At 42.0% G+C, this 21,354-nt stretch overlaps 1 protein-coding gene across 19 annotated transcripts in view; it reads left to right on the top strand.

Moving 5' to 3' along the window:
* The window catches only part of ATP8A1 (ATPase phospholipid transporting 8A1), a 253,309-nt gene that overhangs the window by 16,236 nt on the left and 215,719 nt on the right, over nucleotides 1-21,354 (top strand). For all 19 annotated transcript variants that reach the window (XR_014812343.1, XR_014812344.1, XM_084971840.1 and 16 more), the window contains 3 exons: nucleotides 17,217-17,331; nucleotides 18,602-18,701; nucleotides 19,795-19,893. Coding sequence is in view for 6 of the 19 variants with exons in the window: in XM_084971835.1 (XP_084827961.1) it covers nucleotides 17,217-17,331; nucleotides 18,602-18,701; nucleotides 19,795-19,893 (314 nt within the window). In the remaining 13 variants the exon portion in view is untranslated. The remainder of the gene's footprint in view (nucleotides 1-17,216; nucleotides 17,332-18,601; nucleotides 18,702-19,794; nucleotides 19,894-21,354) is intronic.

Here is a 21,354-nt window from a genome sequence, read left to right as displayed (position 1 = left end):
GAAGGACATTGAGAAGGACTAAAGTTTTGCACCTGGAGCCCCAAATTTTGGTACCACTTGCTAAGATAGAAAACACTGGGGAGTTCTCTGGTGGCTTGGTGGATTAGGGATCCGACATTGTTACGGCTGTGGCTTTGGGTCACTGCCGCAGTGCAGGTTCAGTCACCTGCCTAGGAACTTCCACATGTCATGGGTGTGGCCAAAAAAGATTAGTAATTCAGTTGAAAAAGAATCTATATGTATGTATATGACTGGGCCACTATGCTCTACAGCAGAAATTGACACAACACTGTAAATCGACTATACTCTAATTTAAAAAAGAGAAAACACTGGATAAAGGACTGAAAACTTCCTTGCGTCTTAGAGAAGAGTGAGAAGATCTATATGTGCCAAAATATGTATGTGTGTGTGTATTTTTTTGGAAAGAATATTGCATTTGTTCTAAATTCCACCTGTTTCCTCCATCTTCTTTTCTCTTAATATTATTTAAACCTCAGTAGCCATAATTGTTAGTATCTTACCTGTCCCTCATCGCTATGGATTTGAGACATCTAGACTGTATGGATTTAATCTGGGGTTGATAATTCTATTGCCAGGATTTTCCACTCCATAATCAGAGTCGATGGGAACGGTTTGATGTCATCATTATGTTCTGTTGGCTCTTGAGGTGCTCCAACTGCAGGGACATCTTCCAGAGTGGAAGATTAAAGAACCTGCTATAAAGTAGATGCTAAGCAAATGTTATTTGGATCTGCATCTGGTGAATGACTGGGATAAGATCAAGCTGTTCAGATTTGGGGAGCAGTGTTTTTAACACGCTGGAGTGGTTTTGAATTCACACGGGGTTCTCTTATCATGTACGGGCCCATTGCACTTGGCTCAACAATGGCCACAGATAACCCAGCAGATCTAAGGGGCTGATTTCCTGTTGATAATTAATGGTGGCAGCATGTGGAGGCACAAGTATTGCCTTATGAGGCTCGTTCTGCACTGGATGATTTTTTTATTTATACTGTCTGAAGATACTTGAAGCATCTGTGCAATCTATCCTCTCCTGGTTCTTGTTCTGCCTGTGAATTGGGGAGGGCTGATGGCAATCTCCCACATGTGTAGGTGTCACTGCTTTAATGTCAACCAGCACTGTGCTGGGTCTTTGAAGTCTTTGCAGCCCACCCGCTGTCATTCACACATCCTTGAGTGATCTGCTTGTTGAGGTTTCTGTCTCCTTTTTTGAGCCACATCCTGATGAACTGAAGGCAGCTGTGCTGTCCTTTCTTTTGCGCAGGTGACTCCTTGTCTTTGAGTCAGTCTTGCCTAACCAGTCCTGGTAGCTCCTTTAATACTACCCCACAGTGTTTAGGGCAGACGAGCCATCCCAGAGCCACACCTGCTCACAGAGTCATGTTAGGACGTGGTGGAATTCTCCACTGTTCCTTTAAGGATGTCTTATTTTTCTAGTGGGGATATTTCACAGGCCAGATCGTGACCCTGCTCATCATCAATAGGCAGAGGAAAGTGTCACTCCTTTCCTGATCCTGGATAATGTCCAGTTCTAAAGAGTAAAAAGTTGTTCTTGCTCATGGGTGATTCCTGTTCCTGTGTGTGCTGTGCTGACGTCTTCAAAACCACAGATTAGCAGGTCGGCTTTAGTTTCTTCACTGGGTGTTTTTGACACTCGAGACAGTGTTAAAAAAAATAAAGGTGAATTGTTTTTTTCTCTCTTGCAAAATCACAATAAAGATAAGCAGGTGCCCATCAAACTGTCTCATTCTGAGAGCAGTACAGCAACAAAATGATGTTATTTAGGTGTTTCTCCTGCTTTTGGTAAAATGAGAACTAGTCTTGGAACCAGTATCCATCTGTTATTAAGTTATAAAATGCATCAGTAGTTCTAAAAATAAGAAGTTGTAAGATAACTTCATGGTTGTTCATTGTTATTTTTTCAGTATGTTTTAAGGGCTGGCTCATTCAGAACTACAATTCAGTTATATATTCCTGTGAATGCATTTCTGCTGATGTCAGTGAGGTTACCTAATCCTATAAGCATTTTTATCAAGTAATTCAATAATTCTTTTTTCCCTGTACAGAGTGATTAAAACTTGCCTGTGCACTGGCCCTATATTAGTGGTTCTGTAATGACCTCATAAATGTCTTTTTAAAAAATCTTTTTAGGAGTTCCCATTGTGGCTCAGCGGTAACAAAACCGGCTAGTATCCATGAGGAGAGGGTTTGACCCCTGGCCTCACTCAGTGGGTTAAGGATCTGGCATTGCTGTGAGGTGGTGTAGACTGCAGATGTGGCTCGGATCTGGTGTTGCTGTGGCTGTGGTGTAGGCCAGCAAGCTGTAGCTCCGATTGGATCCCTAACCTGGAAACTTCCATATGCTATGGTGAGACCCTAAAAAGACAAAAAAAAAACCCTAACCACCCACAAAAAACACAAAACCAAACCAAACCCTTTTTAAAAAGATGGTATCATGGAATTTTAGAGTTGGAGAGAACTGTGCAGAGTCCCTGATAGAGCCCTCCAGCAACTGGTTATCCAGTTCCTGCTTGAACACCTTGCTGTGACAGGATCACTCCCTCTAGTAAAACAGTCCTTTCCATTCCATTCTCAGACAGTTCTAATGCTTAGCAAGTTCTTTCTTGCTAAGAAAGCAGTGAAAACAATAAAAACCATTTGCTGGGCCAAATATCCCCCCTATTATATCTGCGCAGTTGATTCTTATAGGCCTTAGTACAAGAGCTTCGATTTATTCAACCTCTCAACACCTTTCTGAGTTCTGATTCATTCATTACCCAAGAATGAATAGTTGTTAATTGTGCCATGTATGTCCTTATCCTGTCGTTGGAGCCCAGGCAGTCTGGCTTCAGGTCCCTCGGAAAGTTATGTATGTCCTTTATCGAGGGGTCCCCTTGGATCATGGCAGAGCTGCCCGGGATGCAGCCTTTGGGTCTCTCCCTCTGCCCACCCTTGCCCTGGTTTGTTCTCTGTGCATCCACTCTATTCTCCTCTTCATACCTTCACCATACATGTGGCTTTGTGGGGGGCTGGGGGTGTTTGTGACCCCTCCTCCCGCATGACTCTCTGTGATGGTCCCTGCTCAGTGCCCAGTCTGCCCACCTGTGTCTATGGCCCACAGGTCCACGTTCCCAGAAGGAAGTCCAACTGGCCCTGCTGGTCAAGTGCCCCTTGATGACTCTGATATCCTGGACTAGGGAAGTAGGTCGGGGGCAGAGAGGAGGGGCGGGAACCAAGGATGAGCCAAGGGAAGCACCTTCCGGAGCACTTGCAGGCAGGAGGGAACTCAAGGATGTTTGTCAACCAGTTGTGAGTCCATGTTGTTACATAATCACGGGATCATGTGTCTCGCTCTTATAAGAAGGGGTTCTAGTGGGAAGCCTTATGGATGTACAAAGTGCTAAGAATTTGGCCGATCACACTATTACTCAGACTTTGGCAACGTAAAGGACCTTTTTAAAGGGGAAAATTTCCTTTTAATCTCTGTATTTGGGGTATGAGAAACAGCATTTTCAAAACAGTGAATGCTACTCAGCGTTAACTGAATTCTCAAGGCAAAAGGGAAGTTTTCCTTCCAACTTTGAATAAAATATTTTTAGAAATTTACCATAAACCTTTAGAAGCTGTAGATCCCATTATGTTCATCTGTGAACTCTGAAAACAGGTCCGTAGATTTCCATTTTCATGAGCAGTAGTTTTTTTGTTTTTTTTTTTATGGCTGTACCTGCGGCATATGGAAGTTCCCAGGCTAGGGATTGACTCCGAGCCACAGCTGTGACCTACACTGGGTCCTTTAACCCACTGTGCCGGGCTGAGGGGATTGAATCCATGCCTCCACAGCAACCTGAGCTGCTGCAGTTGGATTCTCAACCCACTGAGCCATGAAGGGATCTCCCTATGAGCAGTAGTTAATAATGTACAGGATCCACTACTTTCCTTTTTAAAACACTGGGCTTTCTCATTCACCATGGTTCTTCTATGACTAGCGACAGTTCACTTAACTATTCTGCAAATTCTCACAGCTCTGTAGGTTTAAAAATGATGTATGTATGTATACATGTGTACACATTTGTGTGTGTATGCACGCGCGCACACACACACACACACACACACACGCTACAAGATAGGAATCTATTTAGAGTAGCTAGGGGCTGCCTTGTCTTTTTTTTTCTTTTAAATAATTCCCTACATTCTCTTTTGCTTTAGTTCCTCCAACCACTGTTTATTCTCACCTTCCTAGTTTTAGGATGATTATCCTTGATGGAGAATGAAGTGAAGCAGGGGAAGTGGGAGTTGAGGCATTCCTATTTTTTTTTTTTTTTTTTTTTGTCTTTTTGCCTTTTCTTGAGCCACTCCCAGGGCATGTGGAGGTTCCCAGGCTAGGGGTCTAATCGGAGCTGTAGTCACTGGCCTACGCCACAGCCACAGCAACGCAGGATCCAAGCCATGTCTGCGACCTACACCACAGCTCACAGCAACACCAGATCCTTAACCCACTGAGCAAGGCCAGGGATCGAACCCGCAACCTCATGGTTCCTCGTCGGATTTGTTAACCACTGCGCCACGATGGGAACTCCAAGGAGTTCCCATTTTTATCATCCATGAACATTACACCATCTATTGCAGGGAGCGACCCTATCCCATCAATTCCTTATATTCCGAATGGAAGGAAGAAAACACTTTGGTAGTCTCTAACGTTTTGTAAAACACCTTCCCTCCATTCTCAGATGTCTATGCATCTGTTACGCTTCGCTCTTGAACATGGGAGGCTATTTCCGATCTTTCCCATGCTCTTTTTATCTGCTTTTCCTTGTTCGGGTCCTCTTGTGCTTCAACAGTGGTCTCTTTGACCTCACTTCCCTTTCTGCCTTAGACAGGACCTTTCACAATTAGTCAGCGTGTTGCTTTAGCCAGCCTTCTGAATTTCTGCGCCTTTGCGAGCTTTAGGCTAACTTGAGCCACATCCTCCGGGAATCCAGAACATGCCTGACTTGGCCAGGTATTCCCCTCTTTGCCTACCAAAAGCTCTTTGGTGCAGTGTGGTTTTCTATGAGTATCATTGTTACTTTATCTCTTCTTCATTGATTAGAATCCAGTCCATAGTAGCAATTCCTCATCCTGTTTTCTCCTCCTTCTCAGGGATGAATTTGCTGCCAAGACCATCAGAGATGCTTTTTAGCTAATTAAGACGTCTAGGATATGCCTGATAGATAGATGTCTGGTGGTTGAAACCCCTCATTGCTAGTATAATCTGTTTCGGTGCCAATGTTTAATCTATATTGGGAACACAGCATTTATTTCTTCTCTCTGACCAAGTGATCAATGGGATATCCCCACAGAGGTATCATTAACTTCCTTTCATCTTTCATTGTTCTTCTTCCTTTTCCTGTTAAGCATGATTTGGCATTAATAAGTGTTTTCATTATTATTTGCAGTAACTCAGAATGCCCAATATGATTATTTTTCTAGGTTAGTATCCAGGGCTGGCAGCCAAAGAAATTGGCTGCTTACTAGGTGTGAAGCCCAAGACTAGGCGTGACTAGGTTTTCATGTAATAATGCATAAGGCTAGCCTTTCCTCTGAATACCAAGAATACTTTTTTTTTTCAATGTCTACCACTTAGAATTTTTAGTGCTACTTTTGGAGCTTGTGGCGGTTCAGCATGAGTGCAGGAAGTGTTAAGCCATTATTTTTTTCCTGTTTCAGACACACAAAAAATAATGTCGGTGTGTTTTCACACTTATTTTTAGATCAGTTCTTACAAAGACACTTCAAGAAAAATACCACTTACCATGTATGGTAATGGCAGGTCCTAACAGGAAGATCTATCAGTGGGTATCCGAAGAGGGACAAGACTCTAAAGTCTTGGGAATATGGGAGTGCCTGATAATACACAGAAAACTTAGTGAACATTTGTTCCATGCAAGGGACTTTCCTGAAGTGTTATGTTACTTCCTCATTTTAGAGTAACACACCAGTAGATACTCACATGTGCCCTTGTGCGTGTCCTATCCTCAGTGCCTACGTCAGGTACATCTGCAACATATAGTAGTAGTAATATTCTCAGTTACTGTATACATAAGTATATAGGTCAAATGATTGATATTGGAGTGGTCGAAGGACCACTGTATATTCAACATTTTGTAGATGATGCTTCAAGGAAGAATGACCCGGGAGACTGCTGTGACATCTAATAGCAGATGCAAGGCTGTGGCTACAAGGCCATGAGGTGGGAGAGGGTCATGGCTGGAAAAACTGTGTTGAGGTGGAATGGGGCCAGTAGAGGAGAAATGGGGCAGAGGAAGAGGTCAGGTCAAGCTTAACTGTTGCGTGAATAAATCTTCAGTGTTAAAGCTTTAGAACTGAGTTGGACTTTTATCAGTTTCAAAATGTTATCCTGACTCTGGTACTCCTTGGCTCTCTGACCATCAGCAGTTATCCATATAGGAAGGCAAGTTTCCTCATCTTCATCATTTTGAGAAGAATTCTTTGGGGGGTGGGGAGTGAACTCTTTTGTAAGATGAAACAGGAGTTCCCATAGTGGCTCAGCAGAAATGAATATGATTAGATCCATGAGGACACAGGTTCGATCCCTGGCCTCGCTCAGTAGGTTAAGGATCCCACATTGCCATGAGCTGTGGTTTATGTTGCAGACGCGGCTCAGATCTGGCATCACTGTGGCTGTGGTGTAGACCAGCAGCTACAGCTCTAAGTCGACCCCTAGTATCGGAACCTCCATATGCCATGGGTACAGCCCTAAAAAAATTTTTTTTTAATTAAAAAAAAAAGTTTTTTGAAGCAGAAAACCATGTTTTATATCATCAGGGTAAGTGGAATTTTCTTTGTTGCATTTTGGTTTAACTTCAATGGGCTTATGGGTAATGAGCCAGCATCAGGGTTGCATGAAAAAGAGGCTAAAGGAGATGAAGCCAGAGGTATGGAAAGCTTTTTGGCTGTTGTGTAAATTCCTTAGGTCGGAAACCCCTTGTTGTCCCAGAACATGCTGGACCAAGGGCTTGGATAGGGCAGCTGTTAATATCAGAGGAGATCTGATCTAGCAAGTAGGGCCTCCTGGGGAAGTTTCCAGGCAGCCTCATGATTCAGGCGGCAGGGTGGTTGTATGTGGTTCTGGGTCATTATTCCAGAAAAGCCAGCTAGTGACTGGAGGATAGAGAAGAAGATTCAGCTCCTTTGAAGAAGAAGGCTGGTCAGGTCCAGGCCCAGGGCCAGTCAGCACCCACCTTAATTAGGTAGGCACTGGGGCAGGACCTGGCTTCCAGCCGAAGACTGAAATACCTCTGCTTAAATCCCATACTATGGAAGCTGAGCCTATTCTTTCAGTAGGTAGAGTAGATCTCAGCATCAAGTGAAAAGCTTTATAGGAAGATCAAGGAGCATGCAAGGCAGCTGGACTAATGGACACAGATGCCACATAATCCATCTTCTCTGTGCTTCTTAGCCTTTTCATACATCTAGACTGCAAATTGCCTGTGATTAGCTTAGCATGGGTCATGTGCCCATCTTTAAGTCAAAGAGTGGAATGATATTTTTGATGGACTGGCCCCTCAAGACTGCCTGCAGTTGGGGGAGGGGAGTCCTCCAAAGAAAACCAAAGGACTGATTTCAGGAGAAGCAGACGCCGAGCTGGAATGAACAGCAGATGTTCACTGCATAGAGCCTGAATCAATATTCCATACAGGGAAGGGATATTGATGCAATTGAAAATTTCATTTTCTCTTTGCCTTTTGCAGTCATGGTCGAGAAATTTGAGATGCTTTGCTGAATAGTTTCTATTTCATTTCCATGCTATTAGAGGTGTTTGATTTCTTCAGTGCCGTATTTAAACTGTAGTTTGTGAGTCTTAACCTTTAAAGCACCCCGTTCATTGTTTCCAGAGTGGTCATTCCTTCCTTTTGTTCCCTGTCTGTCTGCACAGCTGCCGTCAGGCTCACAACTGAACATTTGAAATGACTGTTCCACTCCAACAATGCAGAACATGGGATTTCAAATCTCTTTTGTAGCTCTAGTAACTGCTTCTGTATGTCTGCTTAAATAAACAATATATATGGTAACCACTAAAGCAAAAATAAATAAAATACAAACATCTTAGTTATTCACCAAAGACTGTTTTGCTCCAGACACTTAAGTCCCCCCCAAAAACTATTAGATGAGGGCTTTTAATTTATTATTACCATTTCTCAGTGAACAAAATAAAAACATATTCAGCCTTGGAAAGGACTGTAGGTAATGCTCATAATTTCCTACTAAGTAGCACCTTATTGTAATCACACCTAAATTTTGCAGTTGTGGCTCTGAAGTATTAGGCTAGTTTTCCAGTTAATTTTTTTTATTAGACTATTGTCTAATGACTTCATTCCAGCTCAAGAATATCAAGCAATTAGTATGGCTTCCTGAATATCTAATATTAGGAGCCACTGAGTAAAGGCATATGTAATTGGATTCTCCTGAATATGTTTAGGAGGTGATATAGATATTCTGATTCCAATTACAGCCTTATTTGTAATTGTAATAAAGTTGAGTCTGCAAAAAATGTAATGGTTCAAAACCACACTACTAGGCAACAGAATGATTTTCTATCTTGTTCTCTTCTCCCTCCTACTTACCCACCCCTGCTTCTATTGCATAACCTGATACAGATGACAATTTGGAGAAAACATGTACTTATTTAATGTTAATTTATAAAATTGTAGGGTAGAATTTGCTATTTCACTATCTAGATATATTCACTGGTCACAACTTTAATTAAATATTATCCATAAATTTTTTGAATGTTAGTACCTACCTTAGTATGTCCCTAAGACTTTTGGTTTTCCCATGTCAAGTATATTTTTGAATGTATATATTTTTTATTAAAGTATAGTTGCTTTACAATGTCGTGCCAGTTTCTGCTGTACAACAAAGTGACTCATCAGTGTATGCATATACATTCTTTTTTTAATATTATTTTCCATGATGGTCTATCCCAGGAGATTAGATATAGTTCCCTGCGTTGTATAGGAGGACCTCATTGCTTATGCATTCTAAGTGTAATATTTTGCATCTGCCAACACCAAACTTGCAGTCCATCCCACTCCCTTCCCCCTCCCTCCTCCCACTTGGCAACCACAAGTCTATTCTCTACATCTGTGGGTCTGTTCATTTGTGCCATACGTTAGATTCCACATATACGTGATATCATATGGTATTTGTCTTTCTCTTTCTGACTGACTTCACCTAGTATGATAATCTCTGGTTGCATCCTTGTGGCTGCAAATGGCATTATTTTGTTTTTGTGACTGAGTAGTATTCGATTTTGTGTATGTATCACATCTTCTTAATCCATTCATCTGTCAATGGATGTTTCCATGTCTTGGCTACTGTGAATGATGGGTCTTACTGTTTGGGTCGTGGTTTATATGACGAGAAATGGCAAATTCAGAGATGATATTTCCACTGTAACTGTATGAGAGGGTGCAAAGCCTCTCACCTTAACTGCTGAGCATTTTTCTTTTTTTTTTTTTTTTTTTTTTGTCTTTTTGCTATTTCTTGGGCCGCTCCCATGGCATATGGAGGTTCCCAGGCTAGGGGTCGAATCAGAGCTGTAGCCACCGGCCTACGCCAGAGCCACAGCAACGCGGGATCCGAGCCGCGTCTGCAACCTACACCACAGCTCACGGCAACGCCGGATCCTTAACCCACTGAGCAAGGGCAGGGATCGAACCCGCAACCTCATGGTTCCTAGTCGGATTCGCTAACCACTGCGCCACCACGGGAACTCCTGCTGAGCATTTTTCTTCTCCACTCCACTATATTGTACGCATTTAAGCACCTGACCATGAACCTGGGCAGAGGAAGAAAGGAAAACTAGGTATCAACATACTTGGTAGCCTAGTTGACACTGCTCAGCGGATGGGTGCCAGGTGGTTGCTGACCACGGATGATTGTCACTACTTATCTTTTCAAATATGGAGGTTCAGGCATGAGCACAAAGCACCATTGACTTTGTGCCTGTGTTCTGGCAGCCGATTATGTAAGGCAGCTGTTACTCTGAAACATCTGGTTTAAGTAGGGATTTTTTTTTTTTTAACTTCCCTATTCTTCTGAACAGCTGATGTATTGACCTTTTTCTTCCTGTGCCTAGCAGATACTGATTTCACAGCATTTTAGAGCTGAAAGAGAATTTCAGATTATTAGCCTCCCTTCCTCATTAGCAAGGGAAAAGAAGCGCCCCCAGGGATTCTGTGCCCAGGCTCGTGTAAGTCAAGAGCAGAAGAACCCGAGCTCTCCCCACAACCACCAAGTGGGTGTTAAAACAGTCCTGTGCTCTTAGGGGAGGAGGAACCACGTGTTCACTTCAGGGCCACGATTGAGGTGCTGTTGCATCAGCATCTTATGTGTTCTCAATGAAAATTATTGTCCGAAGCTGAAATGCTCAGCAGCGGGATGTTGCTTCTATATCCCTCCTCTGTTAATACAAAGTATTCCCTCTTTGTAGCACATTCAGTAGCTACAAGTGATATGTGGCCCTGTTTTCCCTGCACTGAAATTACTGACCCTTCAGAAGTAGTATTTGGTCATTTTATAACCAAGAAGGCAAAATTTGGTCAGGTAAAATCCCTGGTTTGGTGTGTGCTTTGGAAATATTAAGTAATTTTATTATTAATGAAGGTAAACTATAATTCAGAAAACAACTGCTTTTCTGTGGGGGGGGGCAGTCAAGTGGGCTGTCACAAACATGAGGTGTGGCATTTTCAATGTACCCAGAATTTTGAATTACTGAATTATCTATGCTCTTTGGCCTTTTCCTTACTCATTTTAATAAGAACTAGTCCAGAGTAGCTTATTTTGGAAGTCTGCTTTGATTCTGGCTGGTGTTAACACATCATACATTTTAGCGAGTATAATAGTGAATGAAGCCATTGTTGAGCCCTGGTTCATTTCTAATCCTTTTAAAGTGATGGATGTGTGAAGGTGGCTGCAGAGGTTTGCTCTGTAGCACTTTTAGTGTCAGAAGAGTAATGATGCTTCTGTGGATGCCAGATGCCTGGCTGAGCACGGGGGACGCTGGGGTGAATGCCTGAGTGGTTCCTCTGGAGAATCCACACTGTGGTGAAGGAGTGTGTCTCTGGTGTCATTATCAGTCTTGGTTCATGTGGCTGTTCCTGGGGCCATATTGAGATGCCCCCAAGCACTTGAAGAGGAGGGAAGTGAGCTTGCCTTCTTACTTCTGTGTAAGATTAGCACATGCTAGGAGGGGAGTCACCTGCGTGAGGGGAAGATTTGGTCCTCTGCCTGCAGCTTTTGATGGGCGTCCCATTGGCAGGTTAGGTATCAACTTGAATTTGGAGATGGAAATGGTTTGGAAAAGGCTGTGTCAGGGAGGTAAACATTGGCAGCACTCTTCTCAGTTCAGGGGACAAACCATGCTGGCCAACGGATCTGAGGTGTCCTGGCCCCATTGCCATGGTATTTCAACAGACTTTGGATTTGGGGGTCCTACAGTGCATCGACCCCTGTTGTGGGTTGGGTGCATCAGGCTGTGCTGGCCCATTGCCATTCAAATCATGTCATCTCACTACCGATGGGTTGCTTCGGTGCGCATCAGACACCACCACTTGATCACTGGACTTTCTGCAGAGGCTTCAGGGGAGACGTCAGTTGACTGTGGAACTTGAATTACTCTGTCTAGTTCCTATGGTGATTGTTTCTCATCAGAAACTTACTATTTGTCATTTGGGATTTATGCATCAAACTTACTGGATATCCTACATCTGCTTTTAAAGGAGGGGTCTGTTCTTGATGTATTGCCAAATGTGTTTTGGATCATTTGTTAATTCATCAGACCTTGAGTGCTTGCTGTGAGCCAGAGGTATACTCTTCAGATAATTCTCAGTGTAACAGAGGGAACAGATGAATTAACAATTACAAGGCAAGGAATTGCCATGCTGGAGATTGCTTGGGAGGCAGGGTGCCAGCCTCCCATTTCTATAGGGTTCAACATATGGACTTATCATTATTTACTCCTACTAACTCTTTTAGTAGATAGGTAAGTATCTTAGATTCTTAGGTATTTAATGAATATGAGGCATTTTGTTAAGAACTTTGCATAAACTCTTTCATATAAAATTTCTTTAAAGTTTTATAGATTGGGAAACTGAAGCTTAATAACATTAAGGGACTACTTAATCATGTTTTATTCTTGGCTTTGCCATTTCCCTGGTCCTGTTCGTTTGACTCTGCTTGATATGGGGATTGAACGTGTTCCAAGGTGGGCTTCAGAGCTCATTCTGAACCATCTCAGTAATAACCCAGTGAGGAAGGGTCACCAAAGGGATCCCAGAAGCAACCATCCAAACCCCCTGGATATCCAATAAATCTGCACATATCATGTGCTTCTTTGTGCAGCTCTTGTGTTAAGAGTGGGTCTCTGGGTCACAGCCAAAGGAGGAGCCTGTGTGGCTAAGCTTGCTGGCGCTCTGAGGAGACAGGCTAGCAGTGACCACCAGCTCCCACTGGCTGAGTGTTTTCCTCCCTGCTTTGGTATCACACTTGCTCAGGGCATCCCACTGCCTGAGCCCCAAGGGTTCAGCTCCATGCGCACTCCTTCCAAGGCATTTCCAAAGTGCTGAATCTTCTACTGTCTTGCCTACAGTATCAGCAATATCTTATGCCTAAAACCAGCCCTTTAATGCCCAACTCTTTTTTTAATGCTTTAAAGTCACGTTTTTATTGAAATGTAGTTGATTTACAATATTATATAAGTTGCAGATGTACGGTATAGTGATTCATAATTTTATTATTATTATTTTGCTTTTTAGAGTCACAACTGTGGCCTATGGAAGTTCTTAGGCTAGGGGTCGAATCGGTGCTGTGGCTGCTGGCCTATACCACAGCCACAGCAACACCAGCTCCAAGCCCCATATTCAACCAACACCACAGCTCACAGCAATGCTGGATCCTTAACCCACTGAGCGAGGCCAGGGATCGAACCTCCATCTTCACAGATACTAGTCAGGTTTGTTACCCCTGCACCACAACGGGAACTCCAGTGATTCATGATTTTAAAGGTTATACTCCATTTATAATTATTATGGAATATTGGCTATATTCCCTACAATGTATCCTTGTAGCTTGTCTTATACCTGGTAATTTGTACTTCTTAATCCTCCATCCCTATATTGCCCCTCCTGGCTTTGCTCTCCCAACTGGTAACCATTAGTCTGTTCTCTATATCTGTGAGTCTGTTTCTTTTTGTTTATTCATTTGTTTAATAGTTTGTTGTATTTTTTATGTTTCACATGTAAGTGATACCATATAGTATTTGTCTTTTTCTGACTTATTTCACTTAGCATAATACTCTCCAAGTCCATCCGTGTTGTTGCCAATGGCATTTTTCCATTCTTTTTAATGGCTGAGTAGTATTCCATCATATGTGTGTGTATATATATATATATATATATATGTATGTATGTATGTGTGTGTGTGTGTGTATTCCACGTTTTCTTTATCCATTCATCCTTTGATGGACACTTAAGTTACTTCTATATCTTGGCAGTTGTAAATAATGCTTCTATGAACCTTGGGGTGCATGTATGCCTTCAAATTAGTGGTTTGGGTTTTTCCAGATATATACCCAGGGGTAGAATTCCTGGGTGATATGGTAGCTCTATTTTAAGTTTGTTGAGAAACCCTCGTACTATTTTCTATGGTGGCTGCACAAACATTCCCATCAACCATGCATTAGGGTTCACTTTTCTCCACATCCTCACCGGTACTTATGTTCCTTTTGATGATGGCCATTCTGACAGGTGTGAGGTGATATATCATGGTGGTTTTATTGGCATTTCCCTGATGATTAGTAATCCTGAGCATCCTTTCCTATGCCTGTTGATGGCCCTGCTCTTGAGAACAGATCAGCAGTATAGCTCTTCCCTCTAATTTTGGTGAGTTTTTTTTTTTTTTAGGGGTCCCTTATTATCACACCTCAGTTGGGGCCCTACCAAGTCCCTTAGAATTGTTCTCATTACCCTGGCTCCCATTTAAGGGAAGAGGTGATTCCAATCCCTTAGTCCTAGGAGTGTCCTTTGCCCCCTAGAAATTCTTTTTTTTGTCTTTTTGCTGTTTCTTTGGGCCGCTCCCGCGGCATATGGAGGTTCCCAGGCTAGGGGTCCAATCGGAGCCGCAGCCACTGGCCTACGCCAGAGCCACAGCAACGCAAGATCCGAGCCGCATCTGCAACCTACACCACAGCTCACAGCAACGCCGGATCCTTAACCCACTGAGCAAGGGCAGGGACCAAACCTGCAACCTCATCGTTCCTAGTCGGATTCGTTAACCACTGCGCTACCACGGGAACTCCGCCCCCTAGAAATTCTTGAATACAAATTAATATGTGAGGAGAAGATGTGATTTCCAGCTATACTTGGCAGCACTTCAAATCCCACAATAAAAGGAACAGGGTGGGGAAAGAGTGACCCTGATTCCTCCACTGAGAACATCCAAGGGCCAGGCCCTCAAAAGGCCAGTTACTTAAAGCAAGTGCCACTTGAGGGCCTCAGTTCAGAGCAGAGTGGAGGGAGAGCCGGTTTTCCTGAGGCTTTGTGTCTACTCAGGCTGCCATAAACAATGCATTGTGGTCTCTGCACTGTCATGAGAGAACAGGTAATAAAAGATTTTTTAAAATATTGATATGCCTTTATTTGATAATCCATGACTTAGTTGGTTCGGGCTGCTATAACAAAGCCCCATGTACCGGGTGGCTTATGAATAACAGAAATGTACATCTCACAATTCCGGAGGCTGGGAAGGCCAAGATCAAGGCACTGGCAGGTTTAGAATCTGGAGAGGGCTCGTTTCCTCATCATAGATGGCATCTTCTTTCTGTGTCCTCACATGGTGCCAGGGAGCCAGGGGTTTCTCTGGAGCTGCTTCTAAAAGGGTCACCAGCCATAAGAAATAGTGAAATCATGCCATTTGCAGCAACATGGATGGACCTAGAGTTTATCATCCTAAGTGAAGTCAGAGGAAAACACATATCATATAATATCGCTTATATGTGGAATCTAAGAAAAAAAAATGAACTTATTCCCCAAGCAGAAATAGACTCACAGACACAGAAGACACCCTTATGGTTACCAAAGTGGAACCGGTGGGGTAAATTAGGAGTTTGAGATTTCCCTGTACACATTCATGTACATAAAAGATAACCAACAAGGACCTTTTGTCGAGAACAGAACAATACTCAGTCTTTGCAGCCCTGTGACCTCGAGAATGAGGAGGATAAAATGTGCCTGTCACTCTGTGCCTCCCCACTTGGAAAGCTGTCAGCGGCTCACTGCCAAGCAAAGGATGCCATCCAGACTTCTTCACAAGCATGAGAGATCCTCTGAAATCTGGCCTGTGTGCTTTGGCAGCAATGTATCTCACCTGTCTTGGCTTTGCCTTTCGTGTCTTCTGCAGCAGCATTGGCCCTGTTTGCGTCACACTGATGCTCACCCTCCTGGTCCCTTTGCTCATGTCTCCCCCCCTTGGTGGAAGCCCTTCTGGTTTCATGGAGTAACAAAATCCCAGAGACAAGCTTTCATTGTGCAATTTGTTACCAGCACTTGGCTGTCATTGTGTCATTGTTGGTGGAGAAGCATTTGCTTGCCCTCAAAAAAAAAAAAAAGAAAGAAAAAAAGAAAAAGCCACATAATCACTCCTTTGTCACCTGGTTTTTATTTATTCAGCAAACATTCATTGAGTACCTGCTGTTTGTTGGTACTGGTGGTAGAAGATAAGTAATATGGCAGCTCTGGCCCAGGGAATTCCGGTTCTGGCTGGGGACTGACTCAAGGGATGGGGGGAAGGGGTGGGTGCAGAGGCCTTTGGGAGCAGAGGGAAGGTTCACTGATGTTAGCCCTGGAGACTGCTTCAGAAGCGGCCCCTGTTGGCAGGTCTTTGGGAGGAGTTGGCACTGGCTGGGCAGAAAAGAGAAGTGGGTATTTGTGATTAATTGGTGTCAGTGATTCTTTCTAGCAAAGGGGTAAGGGACCGATTTAATCCAGTCTTAGTTCTTACTAGATGGTAAAAGAAGCAGATTCATTTTTTTCTGTTCTTCTAGAACCTGTGTGTATTTTTAAATGTGTTGTCAACATGACAGCATGGTGTTACCCCACTGAAATTGCAAATAGAATTGTGTCTGTTGGCATTGTTTCTGTGATTGTGAGGTGACTTGAAATGATCTTAAGAAACATAAAATTCATTTGTGAACCTAAGTCCTAATCACTAGGAATATGAAGATGATCCTAGGGAGTTAGATCATTGTGGTGATTGTCTATTTAAACCTTAATGTTTATCTTTTTCTGTCTTTATCAAAAAAAAGAAAAGCATTAAATGGTATGCTGAATATTTCAGAATATATTGTAATCACCTCTGTCTTGTTCGCCTTGTCTAAAACTGTAATGTAAACCATTTAAAATTTTTGTGTGACTTATGGACATATCTTCATGTAACAGAAGGAAAGAAGTTGAATATTTATGGGGAAAAGATTACAAATTAAAAATGAATGTCACTGTTTTTGAAAGGGGTCAGTTTTTACATGACTCTTAAAGGCTGCCTTTTTTTAAAATGATTTTTTTCCATTATAGTTGGTTTACAGTGTTCTGTCAATTTCCTACTGTACAGCAAAGTGACCCAGTCACACATACATATATACATTCTTTGTCTCACATTATAAAAGGCTGCCTTTCAAATTTATCTTTTTTTTTTTGCGTTTTTTTCTAGGGCCACACCCGTGGCATATGGAGCTTCCCAGGCTAGGGGTCTAATTGGAGCCATAGCCACCAGCCTACACCAGAGCCACAGCAACGCAGGATCCAAGCCACATCTGCGCCCTACACCACAGCTCACGGCAACGCCGGATCCTTAACCCACTGAGCAAGGCCAGGGATTGAACCCGCAACCTCATGGTTCCTAGTCGGATTCATTAACCACTGCGCCTAGACGGGAACTCCTGCCTTTCAAATTTAGTAGACATGTTAGATGTTAGATGTGGGGATTTTTTCTTTTTGTTAGAACAAACAAAACAGCAGTAAGAGGGAAGCATATAGCTTGGAACAGATGTTAGGTTCTGGAATAGTTAGGACATGTGGCTTTGGTCTGGATGATTAACATGAAGCATTTCTTCTCAAGTAAGGAGACTGTATCTCTCTAAGGTTATGAGAAGACAGATGATGTGTCGGAGAAGACTTCCCTGGCTGACCAGGAAGAAGTGAGGACCATATTCATCAACCAGCCGCAGCTGACAAAATTCTGCAATAACCATGTCAGGTAGGAACGACCAAAGAATGCGTTGGGACGAGCGGTCAAGGCAGAACTCGGTAGGGCGTCTCCTCTGCCCAGCCCAAATGAAAATGCTTGCAAGGAGATTGCAGTTATATCAGTTGACTAGGTGAGAGCTCACTGCAGGCAGTGTGAACCAGCTGTTTATCCATCTTCTAGCCCCAAAGGAGATGTTAAGAATCTAGAAGCAGGAAGACGTAGAAAGGCTGAGCACCCAGGCTCTACCAATTCTGTACATAGTTATCTGAATAACGAAAGCTGGTCATGGCTAAGTGCCTTTGTCTTAGACTCGTTAATAGAACCACAAACTCTTGTTTTTGATGCATAAGTTTTAATATTTGGAAAGAGGTCTTTGCAGTTCTTCACTTAGAACTCCCTTGTGTTAATTAAATAGTCTTTCATGATTGGCTTTTGCTGCTTGCAGAATTGAGTATGGTGTTGAGGAATGGGGGGCTGTCAGAATTATTTCACTGTCATGTTTTCATTCCAACCATAACGTAAAAGTAGCGCTGTTACAAGCACTTGCCACGAAGTGGTCTCTAGAACCAAGTCAACCACCTCTTGCCCCCACCCCGGGTCAGCCCGGGGATTTTCCAGAGACAAATTCCTAGATTTGCGAAACGACCATTTAAAAGTAATATTTACACCTTCAAATGCTAGAGTAACTTTTCTGAGCTTGGGAGTGTGGCATGTGTCCCTTTGGTCTCCTTTCTATTTCATTAACAAGGGGGAGATTGGATGTTTTCTGAGACCTAAATGGTGTTAGCCTCCTGGCAGAGGACACATCTGGTATGTTTAGTGTGGAGTCCTAGTTAAGTTTCTGGTGGCGCCATGAAAAAAAATTCAAGCAAAACCCCAGAAAACTCCCCATTTCTCTGAAGTTATCCAGGGAAGCCGTCTCTCTGTCACGCTTCTGGCCCAGTCAAATTGCCAATTGTTTGGCAAGATTTTATTTTCTATTAACATAGTATACACCGTCTTAACTAGAGTTGCTCTTCTTTGCTAATAATGATAACAAGATGATTGGCCAAAGAGAACAAAAGTGTTATGCAAAAATTAAACTTTACCATTGAGATGGTTCCTTTCACTCTTTTTCATTGAGATTGATGACCGTTTGCATTAGTCCCCCCATTGGAAGCAGAGGGCAGTTGTTCATCATCTAATTTTTTTTTTATGTAGTGATGACGGGATTCTGTAAATGTGGGTGCTGCTTATGGAGTAATTAAGTTTTATGCTACTTTCCATTTTTGTTTTCTAGCACTGCAAAATACAACATAATCACATTCCTTCCAAGATTTCTCTACTCTCAGTTCAGAAGAGCTGCTAATTCGTTTTTTCTCTTTATTGCACTGCTTCAGGTAAAGTCACACTGTAAAACCTTAGCTCAAAGTCATGTGTCCAGATATTAATCAATGTGTTTGTTAAGCCCATGTCCAGTCTTCTGACGCTTATCTAAACACAGCTGAGCTGGTTTGGACGGGCCTTTCTGGCACCTGCTATAAGCCATGTCTGAATACCTCTACCTCCTCAAGCCTTTGGATTCGTTTTTATCTGCTTATTTTTAAGCATTCTGTCAATTTGATATGGCAAGGACAGTTCACTTTGGGTGGTGAAGGGGGATAGGACTTTTTAAAATATTAACATATTTCAGTAACAGTGATATTGTCAATTCTGAAGCTTAGAATATGAGAGTTGCCACTTTAAAACTTTTTTGTTTTGTATTTGGGTTAGTTGTCATCAGAAAAAAAATTCTATTTTATTAAAAAGTAGGAGTTCCTGTTGTGGCTCAACAGTTAAAGGACCTCACATTGTCTCTGTGAGGATATGGGTTCATTCCCTGGCCTGGCTCATCTGGTTAAGGCTGTGGCATTGGTCACAGATGCAACTCAGATCCAGTGTTGCCGTGGCTGTGGTGTAGGCCTGCAGCTGCAGCTCTCATTCAGCCCCTAGCCTGGGAATTTCCATATGCCTCAGGTGTGGCCCTAAAAAAGAAAAAAATTGGGTGTGTATCCTTCTGGTCTTTTTCTTTTATCCCAAGCATTGTCAGTGGACGTAGTTTACAAAAAAGAGGATGGTGGAGTATCCATGTCTTATCACCGGCTTTATGCATATAAAAACGTGGATTTTTTCCCATGTGATTCATTGTGCTTCTAAAATATCGCTCTTAATGGTTGTGTAAAATTTTATTATATGGACACACTGTAATTTAGTTAACCAGTCCCCTTTGTAGGTGTTAGTTGTACGTACAACCACTTTCCATGAAGCTAATAACCTATTCTTTTAGCGGCTTATTAGCTACAAACAAATGGCCTCACCCAGTGTTAACCTGCCAAGGTGGTACAATCAATGATGCCTATTTAGAAGCACCAAGACTGTGTTGTTTTTAAATGTATTATAAACTTTCTAGTTCTTACCGAATTTCTCTTCCTTTTTTTTTCCCCCTTCAAACAGCAAATACCTGACGTATCACCAACAGGTCGATACACAACACTGGTTCCTCTCTTATTTATTTTAGCTGTGGCAGCTATCAAAGAGATCATAGAAGACATCGTAAGTATTTTTTTCATACATAAATGTTACTCTTATTATATATTCGTATTTTTAAAATACCAGTCCCTTCTTAAGTTGTTTAATTCTTGACACTGGCTATTTAAAACAGCCATTCAGGATTTACAAGGAGATTCTGCTGAGTAGCATTGAGAACTATGTCTAGATACTTATATTGCAACACTCTTATTATATATTCGTATTTTTAAAATATCAGTCCCTTCTTAAGTTGTTTAATTCTTGACACTGGCTATTTAAAACAGCCATTCAGAATTTACAAGGAGATCCTGCTGAGTAGCATTGAGAACTATGTCTAGATACTTATATTGCAACAGAACAAAGGGTGGGGGAAAAAATGTATACATGTAAGAGTAACTTGGTTCCCCATGCTGTACAGCGGAAAAAAATTAAATTAATAAAGCAAGTTTAAAAAGTAAAACACCCATTCAACTTAAAAGTATGTAAAATATGCTCCCATCCCTGGAGTTAATTCCCCTTGATTCCTAAAAGACTGATATTACAGAATGCTTGTCGGAGTGTCCGCTTGCATTTGTACCTTTGTAATAAAATAAATTTAATGAAATAAATTATTGACTGTAGTCATTAGCTTGGGGAAAAAACCATAATTTGAACATTATTTTTAATTATACTCAATTTTCAATTTGAAGATTATTTTAAGTTACCTAAATGTGAAGAGTATTTGGTATTTTTTATTTTTTAATTTATATGCCCTAATTTTCACCTTATAAAATGCCTTTGATGCCTTTTCATCTTATTTTTGTAGTTCTAAGTTTCCTTTTATTTTGGTAAGAGAAAGTAACAGCCTTTTGCTATTTTTGTTATTCTGTAGTAGCAGAGAAAAGGGGAAGTCAGTTTGTCCTTTATAAAGCCAGTTGCCCAAAATAAATTCAGGCTTTTCTTTCTCCTTTGTTTTACCATTACATTAACTACTTTAGTTGAAAAGCTTATGCATATTTTTTCTATACCCTTTAAATACAATGCCTGTCTGAAATGAGCTTCTGGCAAGCCTTAGGCAGGTCAGATGGGAAGACGAGGAAAGGCTGAGGCATTCTTTAGAAAGCTCCAATTTGAAGTTGCACAAACATTGATGCTATTCTTATAAAGAGTCAAGTTGGCATCTCATGAAGATCACATGAGCTGTAACATCACTGGGCCTGTTAGGAAATGGGTCCGCCGACCATGTAGACCATCAGTCTCAAAAACATCCAAGTAAAAACAGGGGTACAAATAGGTGTGTGTGTGCATGTGTGTAAAACATCATAGTCCTTTCGAGAAATGGCATACTTGCCAGGGACCACCAGCTGAAAACTCAGGGGACTCTCTTTTCACCTGTATCACTGCACACAGACTTAGCATCCTTTAAATTCTACTTGCACTTGGCAGTCCTTAAGGAGTAGCCTTTACTACAGTTGTGTCTCTTTAACCTAATTTTCATTGAGCATC

Source organism: Sus scrofa, chromosome 8 (genome assembly GCF_054392235.1).
Source record: "Sus scrofa isolate SSC_HxYL_T2T_F1_AM1 chromosome 8, Sscrofa_HxYL_maternal_Yorkshire_Landrace_v2.0, whole genome shotgun sequence".
NCBI lineage: Eukaryota > Metazoa > Chordata > Mammalia > Artiodactyla > Suidae > Sus > Sus scrofa.
Note: the sequence above shows the minus strand (reverse complement) of the source record. Positions and strands in the feature narration are given on the sequence as shown.